We start from the raw sequence: 11,524 nt of genomic DNA, 5'->3' as shown, positions 1-11,524 counted from the left end.
AGTGACAGAAGTGACTTTTTTTGTTTTAATCAACATTCTTAAAATAATTTACTCGCGTTATTAAGATAGTGATTTATTACGAACATATTTTAATGATGAGCTCGCCATTTAATTTTGAGGACCTCTTTCCACGTGAAGAAATAAAAACGCCGTCATTTGAAAATTTTCTGTGTGATGAACTTAAAACACCGACACATGAAAATTCCCCTATGGGATGAACTTAAAACACCGACAAACGATAATGTAATTTTGTGTTTCTTTTATTGTTTTTCAAATAATTCTAAATTCTATTAACAACAGAATTGTCCGGCTTCAAATGTGCACGATGTTGAAACTCCAAAAACTTCCCGGAAAAGAGCTTCTGAACTCTCCCAGACCGGGAAATATGGTAAACGTTCCAGACTACCTGAAGATCAAAAATACTCTAACGGATGGAATTTAAATTTGGAAGAAACAGCACCAGAATTTCCAGAAGAACCTTTGCAAATTAATGATGAACTTGATAAGGCAATAAATGATGCAATTAAAGATGTGATAGAACCAACAGAAGCGTCTTCTGGATGGTGGGAGCAGTTCACCGAATATCTTTCGAAGATGGATTCTCCAAAGTCTCCCAAAGAATCTGAAGTGATTGACCAAAACATAGAAGAGACTAAAGGCAACTTTGAGGAAAACAAGTTCGGTGAATCTCTGAAACTAGATTTAAATAATGAATTTGAACAAATTTTAAAATCTACGTCTGAGCAAATGGATAACAAAAAGGATGAATATTCTACGAAAAAGGATACGCCAAGGCCTTCGAAACAAACCGATTCGATTGACGAGGATGTAATGAAAAGAAATGATACATCATCAATACAATTGAAGAGTAGTAAGGATATTGATGAAAGCAAGTCTGGCGTATCGGTCAACTTAGATTCCATATTTGGATTACCAGTTGCAAACCATAAAAGTGAGCAGAAACAGAAAACTATCTTCGAACGAAAGCCTAAAGATAAGGAGGCCCAAAAGCCCGTTATTGAAGATCAGCCATTTGAAGAAGATAACGAGCCAATGAAGGAATTTTTGGCAGCATTTACCAAATTTGCTCCTTTGCAGCAAAGGGAAAGCCAAGTGCCAGATAATGCAGAGATTGAAGAGTCGAACAAAGATGTAGACGCCGAAAGCAAGTTGGAAACAGGAAATTCGAAAAATTCATCGGACTCCGAAGATTTCTTGAAGAACATTGATAGCTCAGAGTCGGCGAAGGAATCATCGTGTTCTGGCTCGGAATCTGTAACCGATTCAAAATCAAAGAAAAAAAAAGGTAATAAATGTCTTTCTTATTCTAAACTTTATTTTATTTCATTTTGATAAGGATAAATATTAAACTATTAGATTGGATCAATTGAATTCCTCTTATTAAATTTAACTTCAATATTTCACAACAGTTTTTTAAAGTGTTTATTGTATCTATATACATATACTATATATAATTTTATATGGAAACTTTTATTTTATATTGGTGTTGATGTGTCCTTTTTATTATAGCTCGAAAACGGAATGCAACTTCACCTTCTGGTTCTAGTCAAGGAGAGTCCAAGTTAGTCACCAACTAAAATTAAGTTTGCTCTTATAATAACAATAACTCTTTTGTTTTAATAGCGAATCCAAAAGTGAGGAGAATTCACAAGATCCTTTTGCATTAGTTGAAGCATTGCGAGAAATGGAAAATAAAGAAAAAACTGGCGGTAAGCAGAAAAAATCAAAGAAAAAACGCAAAAGCAAAAGAAAGTGGAGCAACTCCTCAGATTCAAGTTCTAAAGGAAACAATAAACGCTCTAGAAAGCACAGCGACTCGGACAGCGATGATATCCTTACGTCCCGCAAATACAAATCTAAACATAAGGCAAATGTTAGAAATGGCTTGGATTTCTATGAGGATGACAGTGTAAGCGAAGATGATAGATTTAGCTCTGATGGTTTCGGTTACAATGAAAAGCTCAACTCGGATTTTTCAAATGCAAATCAATTAAACGAGTATGAGGAGCTGTACAATAAGATGTATCAGATTTTTGAACAGGTTCCCAGTCGCTACAAATACGAAATGAACACTGTGCTTTATCCTACTCTAGTTGTGGTTTATCTACGCATGATTGCCAGCGGGAAGTTTCGACGAGGCAAAACCTTTGTGGAGTCCTCGATGCGTTCCTTAGATCACTCTCTAATGCCACGTATTGATAAACTAATGACGCTGCAATGCTCAGCCGATCTGCCAAAGAAGGCCAGAAGATTGCTCGCTGGCGAGCAACAGGCTCGGGTTAAAGTAGTTCTGTGTGAGCAGAGCTACGAACTGCTTATATCCTTCAAGAAAAGCTGGGCATCCTCAAAGCAGACTTTATTTGAACAGCATTTCGAACTGATTGTCAAGGAGAATAATGGAGTACCGTACCAGCAAATTGGAATGGGTTGCGCCCCCTTAGATAAGGTTTATTGGGCCACAGGCGAAGCAGTCAAGGAGCCGCCACCGCCCAGTCCTCGAGCAGCGCGTCGCAATCGCTTGAAGAAAACCAAACTGTCACCTGTTAAGAACCAACACATGCCCATTGGCAATCGTCTCTACACTCCAATGCCCAGACGTTGGGACTTGGAGCTGCAAAAGGACGATGAAGAGCATCGAGTGCCTTTGGACAAAGATAATTTGCCATCGATTTATATCCATGATGTGCGCGAGAAGACTGAATCTGTGATCTGTGCCACCCTCTCCAGCAAGGCCACAATGCTGGCCATTGGCACTCAGTCGGGTGCAGTCCACGTCTCCTCGCTGACCTCTACAAAGCTGGTGAAAATCAAGTCGGCCAAGAGTTTGGAGAAACTCGACACCAGCACTCCGGGTATAGATGAGCGCATGATGGACGCGTCGAGTGAAAAAATGATACGCAAACTCTATGGACATCAAGGATCTGTTTACAGCTGCGCCTTTGAGCCGCATGATCATTTCCTGCTGACTTCGTCCCAGGATCGCACTGTGCGTTGTTGGTGCCTCTTCACGTGGAGCTGTGTGGTCATCTATCCCGGCCACATGGCGGCCATCTACAGCGTGTGCTATGCGCCCCAAGGCTATTACATTGCCACCGCCTCTGAAGATCGCACGGTTCGCATTTGGACGCAGGACAGTCGTAAATCACTCTGTGTGCTCGTCGGACATCTGGCCGAGGTGAGTAACTGCAAGTTTCATCCGAATAGACATTACTTGGCCACGGGATCGGCCGATTGCACTGTTCGCTTGTGGGACATTATTAAGGGAGTTCAGGTGCGACTTTTCACTGGTCACAGGGATGGCATCACTGCTTTGGCCTTTTCAACTTGTGGACGCTACTTGGTCACAGGTTCTAACGATCATTATATAGTTGTATGGGACATCGAAAAGGAGCACTTGGTGCGTGCTCTGTCCTATCACACTGCGGGCATTAACAGCATTGTGTTTGCCATGGATAACAAGCTCTTTATGGTTGGCGGACAGGATGGCGAGTTATCGATTTGGAACTTCGAGCATCTAGTTCAGGAATACGATTCGGATGAGATAAGGAAATTGACAAACTCGAAAAGAAAATGCTCGAAGCTTAAGAGTGACGATTTGCTGGTCATCTCTTACCCCACCAAGGAATCTCCTTTCTATGAGCTGCACATCACGCCCCGGAATTTATTACTCGCAACTTGTATTTTTAAAATGGAGTCACCTGATAAAGAGTCTGACATGAACAAGTCTACTGATGATGAAGAGCTCGCAATGATTAAGGCTTACTTTACGGCGCAATCGAATCGTGAAAAGGTAGTTATGAAATCGACTCGTGATGAATGTGGTTTGGACATTTTCAAATCGTTGATGGGCTATAAAATTGAATCACCAGAAGATGACAGCCCAGAAACGGAAACTGTCTTAGATGACGTGGTTGATATATCTCTTAAAAAAGAGTTCCATTTGTCAAACGAAAAGCTTTGTGAATCTTTAGATATCATTTTGGATGACTTCGATGATATAGTTGACGATGATAAGCGAAGTGTTGTGAATGTATTTAATAATGAAGTCTGCAATAGTAATGCTGATGTAGTATTAGAAGAAAAATCTAAAGAACAACAGCAAGATGTAGTTATTGATGAAGAAGAATCGACCAGGCCAGACATAATAGAAATACCAAGCGAATCCCAAATGAATAATGAACAGTTTAAAGGGTATTCGACAGATTCAAGCACGGAAAGTGAAGATGTTTCAGATATCAGATCCCTAGAATCATCTGACAGTAACAATCTTCAAACTCCCAATATAATTACGAAGAACTGGGTAAACAAAAATCGGATAGAAGAATTAAGAAAACGCCAAGAAGGTAATAAAAGAAAACGCAAGCTTCCACTTAAGACAGTGAGAAGGGGAATTCTTTCTCGTGGCAAAAATCTCCAATTGCTTCAAGACAATGTTAGAATAAGTAATCAACAAGTACAAAATATTTCTCAACAAAATAATACTGCATCAAATGTGTTGCCACCTACAAAGGAACTAAAGCAATCAAACCTTTCAGAATTTGATTTATATGGAACCAAAAATGTTAACAGAAATGTCCGAAGACAATTGTTAGGATATAACGATAAGCCAGTTGGCTTTAATCATGGAGAGAAAGTGAATTTAATAAACAAGGATGCTAGAAATGAAAACAACGCAGTGCCGAAGTACGAAATGGATGAACGTAAGCCAGTTCCTCATACTATTCATGAAACTATTGATTTTAAGCAACCAGGAATTGGAAATGAGAACAAACCTCTTTCCAAACTCAACCAAAAACCGAATGTGGAAAATAATTGTGCTGGACAAAACCCAACTAGAGAATATTCTGCACCTCAAAGTGTCAATTATCTAAGAAACCAGATAGCGGGAAATCAATATAACACAACTCAGAAATTCCAAATGGTACCATGTAATCCACGTCTTGATCCTAATCGAAAAACAATTGTGGGAAATATAGCGAGTGGTCAAAACCAAACTAGAGAACATCCTGGATATGCTGGTAAGATAGTTAGTGTAGATAAGAAAGCTGGAAATCAAGGAAGTATGGTTTTGAAACACCAAATGAAGCCACAAAATCCAGGATGTTCTGTCAATTATCTAACAAACCAGAGAGTTGGAAATGAAAATACGATGTTCCCGAAACACCAAATGGTACCACGTACTCTAGCTTTTAATCCTCAAACTAGTGCTGGCTTTAAGCGACAAGAAATTAAATGTGAAAACAAACCACCATTAAAATTAAATATGGCAAATAATTGTACTGGACTAAACCAAACTAGAGGATGTCCTGGCAATCCATTAGCTGTAAATCAGAATAGGATAATCTCGAAATACCAAATGGTACCACGTAATCCATTTCTTGATCCTAATCACGAAACAATTGCTGACTTTAAGCGTCAAGATAATAAATTTGGAAACAAACCTCCTTCACAAGTATATATGACAAATAATTGTTATGGACCAAACCCCATTAGACAATGTCCTGGCAATTATCTAAGAAACCAGATGGCTGAAAATCAAAATAGGATGGTCCCGAAATTCCAAATGCAACCACGTTTAGCTCCTGATCCTAATCGTAAAACAATTGCTGACCTTAAGTGTCAAGAAAATAGAATTGGAAACAAGCCCACTTCAAAACTAAATGTAGAAAATAATTCTGTTAATCGCAATCTATATAATTACAATATTCTTAATATCATGGAGAGCCATGATAAATCGAATACAATAATTCACTCAAGTAATGAAAATGGCTATAATGGTAATAATATGGTAACTACTAGCGAACACTTCTCGGACAATGAAAACACCAAAGTTTCAGATTCCGGATCTACAGAATATGAATCTTCTTCTGATGATGTTGTTGAAGATATTTCGATGAAAGATTCAAATTCGATAAATGTATTTTTACCTCAAAAAGTAAATAGTAAACAAAACAGAAAGGTATCAGATAGAAAACCAGGAACAAATGACGAATTCGATTTAAGCACACAAAGCGAGTCTTCGGACTCTAGCGAAGTTGAAGAAGAAGCGCCTAAAAACAGTGGACCCGCTTTTATTCCTCATAATATGAGCAATGAACGAAACAAAATCGTATCTGCAGGAATAACGGAAACATCCACGCATTATTCAAAAGATGGCGAATCTTCAAATTCTAGCTCTGAGAAAAAAGACGTCACAGATGATCCTAAAGAATTATCTATGAAGGACAAGGAGCACGCCCAAAAAGTAAAGAGAACAACTGGAAAATCCATGCATTATTCCACAGATGACCACTCTTCAGATTCCAACTCAGAAGAAGACGAATCCTCAGATGATACTGAAGAATTATCTATAAAAAATGATGAGCATAAACAAAAAGTATATGGAGGAACTGGAAAGTTAATGTTCGAAGATGAAGCCTCAAATGGTCCTAAAGATTTATCTATTAAGGACAGGGACAACAACACAAAAGTATATGGACGAGGAAAGATAATGTTCGAAGAAGAAGAAAGAGTCCCAGATGAGTACAAGATTTTACCTTCGATACACAATAACGAAAATAAGAAAGTATATGCGGAAAGAACTGGGAAATCCATGTATAATTCGAAAGATGATGAATCCTCAGATTCTAACTTAGAAGAAGAAGACGAAGTCTTAGATAATCCACCTATAAAAGATAATGAGCACAATGGAAATGTATATGGAAAAAGAACTGGAAAGTTAATGTTCGAAGAAGAAGACAAAGCCTCAGATGATCCCAAAGAAATCTCTATTAAGGACAAGGACAACAACAGAAAAGTATATGGACGAGGAAAGATAATGTTCGAAGAAGAAGAAAGTGTCCCAGATGAGTACATGAAATTTACTACGATAAACAATAACGAAAATAAGAAGGTATATGCGAGAGGAACTGGAAAATCTATGAATAATTCAACAGATGACGAATCATCAGATTCTAATTTAGAAGAAGAAGAAGTCTCAGAGGATCCACCTATAAAAGAGAATGAGCCCAATGGAAATGTATTTGGAAGAAGAACTGGAAAGTTAATGTTCGAAGAAGATGACAAAGCTTCAGATTATACTAAAAAATTACCTATGAAGGAGACAGAACAAAATGAAAAAGTATATAAAAGAAGAACTGGAAAGTTAATGTACGAAGAAGAAGACAAAGCCTCAGATGATCCCAAAGAATTATCTATTAAGGACAAGGACAGCAACAGAAAAGTATATGGACGAGGAAAGGTAATGTTCGAAGAAGAAGAAGAAGTGCCAGATGAGTACAAGAAATTACCTACGATAAACAATAACGAAAATAAGAAGGTATATGCAAGAGGAACTGGAAAATCTATGCATAATTCAACAGATGACGAATCATCAGATTCTAATTTAGAAGAAGAAGAAGTCTCAGAGGATCCACCTATAAAAGAGAATGAGCCCAATGGAAATGTATCTGGAAGAAGAACTGGAAAGTTAATGTTCGAAGAAGATGACGAAGCTTCAGATCATACTAAAAAATTACCTATGAAGGAGACGGAACCAAATGAAAAAGTATATAAAAGAAGAACTGGAAAGTTAATGTACGAAGAAGAAGACAAAGCCTCTGATGATTCCAAAGAATTATCTATGAAAGATAAGGAGCACAACAGAATAGTATATGGAAGAGGAAAGATAATGTTCGAAGAAGAAGAAAGAGTGCCAAATGAGTACAAGAAATTACCTACGATAAACAATAACGAAAATAAGAAGGTATATGCGAGAGGAACTGGAAAATCTATGCATAATTCAACAGATGACGAATCATCAGATTCTAATTTAGAAGAAGAAGAAGTCTCAGAGGATCCACCTATAAAAGAGAATGAGCCCAATGGAAATGTATCTGGAAGAAGAACTGGAAAGTTAATGTTCGAAGAAGATGACGAAGCTTCAGATCATACTAAAAAATTACCTATGAAGGCGACGGAACAAAATGAAACAGTATATAAAAGAAGAACTGGAAAGTTAATGTACGAAGAAGAAGACAAATCCTCTGATGATTCCAAAGAATTATCTATGAAGGATAAGGAGCACAACAGAATAGTATATGGAAGAGGAAAGATAATGTTCGAAGAAGAAGAAAGAGTGCCAAATGAGTACAAGAAATTATCTACGATGAACAATAACGAAAATAAGAAGGTATATGCGAGAAGAACTGGAAAATCTATACATAATTCGACAGATGACGAATCATCAGATTCTAACTTAGAAGAAAAAGACGAAGTCCCAGATGAACCACCAAAATTACCTATGACTGAGAATGAACACAATGGAAATGTATATAGAAGAAGAACTGGAAAGTTAATGTTCGAAGAAGAAGAAATAGAAGATAAAGAAAACTCAGATATTCACAAGAAATTATCACCAATAAACAAGAAAGAAAACTTAAAAGTATCTGCAGGAAGAACTGGAAAATTCATGCATTATTCAACCGATGAAGAATCTTCAGATTCTAATTCAGATAAAGATGAAGCCTCATATGATTCTAAAGAATTATATAAGAATACCAATGATCACACCGAAAAAGGTAGAAAAACTGGAAAATCGATGCATTGTTCAACAGACGATGAATCTTCAGAAGATGAAGTAACCTCAGATGATGATCAAGACTTATCTATAAAGAATAATCTTCAAACCGGCAAAGTAACTGCAAGAAGAACTGGAAAATTAATGCTTGAAGACAAAGGGGAAGATGCTTGTAAGAAATTACCTATGACAAAGAAGACAGATGATGAATGTTCACATTCTTACTCAGGAGAAGACGAAGCTTCAGAAGATTCAGATAGTTCCAAAGGAAGAAAAACTGGAAAATTCATGCGCTCTAAGAATTTATTAGAAGACGAATCAGATTTAAGTTCGCCAAGTGAGTTTTCAGATTCTAGCGGAGAAGAAAAAGAAAAGCTAAATAAAAAATTATCTGGAAGAAAATCTGGGAAATCCCTGCCCCCTAAAAGTTCATCAGATGAAGAATCCGACTTAAGTCCGCCAAGCGAGTTTTCAGATTCTAGCGGAGTAGAAGAAGAAGCACCAGATGTTGCAGGAAAATTACCTTTGGGGGGAAGTGAACAAAATAAAACAGTTTCTACCGGAAATACTGGGAAATCCATGTCACCCAAGAATTCAACAGATGACGAATCCGATCTAAGTCCGCCAAGCGAATTTTCAGATTCAAGCGGAGTAGAAGAAGAAGCACCAGAAACTGTGAAATCCATGTCAGATGACGAATCCGAGTTTTCAGATTCTAGCGAAGTAGAAGAAGAAGCACCAGAAACTGTGAAATCCATGTCAGATGACGAATCCGATCTAAGTCCGCCAAGTGAATTTTCAGATACTAACTCTGACGACAACGAAGATGCTTCTGAAATGTCCACAAGAGTCGGAAGTTCGTCCGAAGATGACTCGGATGATAGCAATGTTGTGGATAAAAATAGAAGCAATGAAGATAAAGAGCTGGAAAAAAGTATATCCATGGATAAGAATTCAAGATCAATAGAAGCTAAAGAAAATATCACCTCAGGGTTAAAGCAATTTGAAAACTCGTCTAGTAATGAAGCTTCAGGCGAAAATAATATTGACGATAAGCCCTCTGACGATGGTAACAATATTTTACATATAGAAAAACAGAAAGACGACTTCACCAAAACTAAGCATTTAGCAAGACAAGAAAATAATGAAAATATAACTAACGTATTAACGCCGCTTGAAAACTCAGCTTATGATGAAGCTTTAGACGGAGGCAGAACAGGAATAGATGCAAACTCATCCAAAGATGAATCATCTAAGAATTCCGACGATGGTATTAATATTATGAAACAACCAAAGCTAATGGAAGGTGTAATCAAAAGTTCAACGATAAGGGAATATAGTGAGAACAAAACTGAAGAAGATTCCCCAGGTATTGGCAACTCAAATGTCGGCGACTTCAAGGATTAGCAAGTGAACTCAAATAATGAGTTAATCATTGCAACACAAGAGATAACAAAAGATAGCAGACAAACTTTTGGATGAGGCCAAAATTTTATAGCAAATATAGACGATCGGGAGAGCGATATTAAAGGTATAACTGAACAGAGGAAGGAAGAATCGAAGCAAGATGAAGGCTCACCTAAGAATTAAATTTCAGATAAAATGTAAATCCAGTTAAAAATAATAAAAATTAGCTGCAGCGAAAATAGTGAAATAAAAAAGGAAGAATATAGAATTGAAGAACATTGAGAAGAAGGATACCAGAAGAACAGATGAGCAGTTGAGAAATTTTTCGATTCATGTTCCGATAGAAGTTGAATACAATGAAATTGAAGCTTTAGATTGCCAACGAAAATAATACTCAAAAGGTATTTTAGTAGATTTTTATTGTCAGTGTAATATATGCAGATATTGTAACCAAAAAAGATGAAAATAAAAGACATAAATAATTCGTTAGCCTCGACTACCCCCAAAGGGGCAGCAGCAGTAACAATTTGACAGTTTTTCGAGAAAAAAACTGGCCATGCCACGTGCAACGCCCACCAACAACCGCCTCTGCCGAACTCCTGCCTCAGCTCAGCCACAAAAGGCGTGCAAAATTTATAGAGGCACGCATTAAGAGACTCGGCTCGGCCTGGCACGATGCGGCACGCTCGACTAACTGCGTCGCACTCGCGACTCGCAACTCGCGATGCCCACGGCTAGCTCCTGGATAGTGTCTCCTGTTTATGGTAACCTCCTGAACAACCCCACGCCAAATTTGCGACAGGACAATATATTTACGCAACTTCTTATACTGTGTTTTCTGTGGTGGTTGTTGTCGTTGTTGTTATTGCTGGACTCGGCAAGAAAATACAAAAAAACAGAGTACGAATACGAGGTAAAAGACGAAGAAGAAGAAGAAGCTCAAGTGTCCTGGCTCCTGTTGTCATTGTTCATTGCTACAACAGTTGTTGTTGCTGCTGGCAGCATCTTGTGCCTCGTTTGTAGCAGTTATCGTTTTGCTCCTGCTGAGCTGGCCGCGCGAAATGAAATTGTTTACTCCACTGTCATGTGCACGTGAGACGACGGCAGCGACTACGACAGCGCCGTGTCCTGGCTCCCAGCTCCCGGCTCCTGCACTCCTTGCTGGCCACTTCTGTCCCTGCTGCTGCTTCTCTTGCTGTCCGCTGGCGCTATCAAAAAACGAGATTTCTTTTTTCTTGTTTTCGTTTTCTACTCCCAAAAAAAATGCAAAAAGCAAAAGAAAATTTCTTCGTAATAATTCTTTTCCGCTCGGATAAGGTGCGATGGGTAGAAATGGTTTGTCGAGAATGTTGCGGGGTGTATTCCGGGGCCGGGGTTCGCCTGGGTTTTTGCCCCGTAATTGTGCGCAATTTTTGTGGCGTTTTTGTTGCCCACTTGCCCGCAGTTTGAGCATCTTCTGTTCAGCATTTTCCTTTCAGCTTTCACATTTCTTTAGCTATTTTCTTTCATTCTGTTTTTTCGACATTTTAGTCGTCTTTC

General features: G+C 38.2%; 1 protein-coding gene across 1 annotated transcript; it reads left to right on the top strand.

The window, feature by feature from the left end:
* LOC133841828 (uncharacterized) lies at nt 1-10,474 on the top strand. Its single transcript, XM_062274594.1, has 4 exons — nt 1-243; nt 301-1,302; nt 1,530-1,582; nt 1,645-10,474. The coding sequence occupies exons 1-4, from the start codon at nt 175-177 to the stop codon at nt 9,983-9,985; spliced, it is 9,465 nt and encodes a 3,154-aa protein (XP_062130578.1). The 5' UTR covers nt 1-174; the 3' UTR covers nt 9,986-10,474.
* The last annotated feature ends 1,050 nt before the right edge of the window (nt 10,475-11,524 follow it).

This window comes from Drosophila sulfurigaster, chromosome 3, assembly GCF_023558435.1.
Source record: "Drosophila sulfurigaster albostrigata strain 15112-1811.04 chromosome 3, ASM2355843v2, whole genome shotgun sequence".
Classification (NCBI taxonomy): domain Eukaryota; kingdom Metazoa; phylum Arthropoda; class Insecta; order Diptera; family Drosophilidae; genus Drosophila; species Drosophila sulfurigaster.
Note: the sequence above shows the minus strand (reverse complement) of the source record. Positions and strands in the feature narration are given on the sequence as shown.

What these genes read in the sequence shown, in the direction of transcription:
- LOC133841828 (XM_062274594.1), top strand. Translation starts at nt 175, where the DNA reads ATGAACTTAAAACACCGACACATGAAAATTCCCCTATGGGATGAACTT. An exon ending in ATTCAAAATCAAAGAAAAAA is followed by an intron (nt 1,303 to 1,529) that starts AAAGGTAATAAA and finishes CTTTTTATTATA; the next exon opens with GCTCGAAAACGGAATGCAAC. An exon ending in TCTAGTCAAGGAGAGTCCAA is followed by an intron (nt 1,583 to 1,644) that starts GTTAGTCACCAA and finishes TTGTTTTAATAG; the next exon opens with CGAATCCAAAAGTGAGGAGA.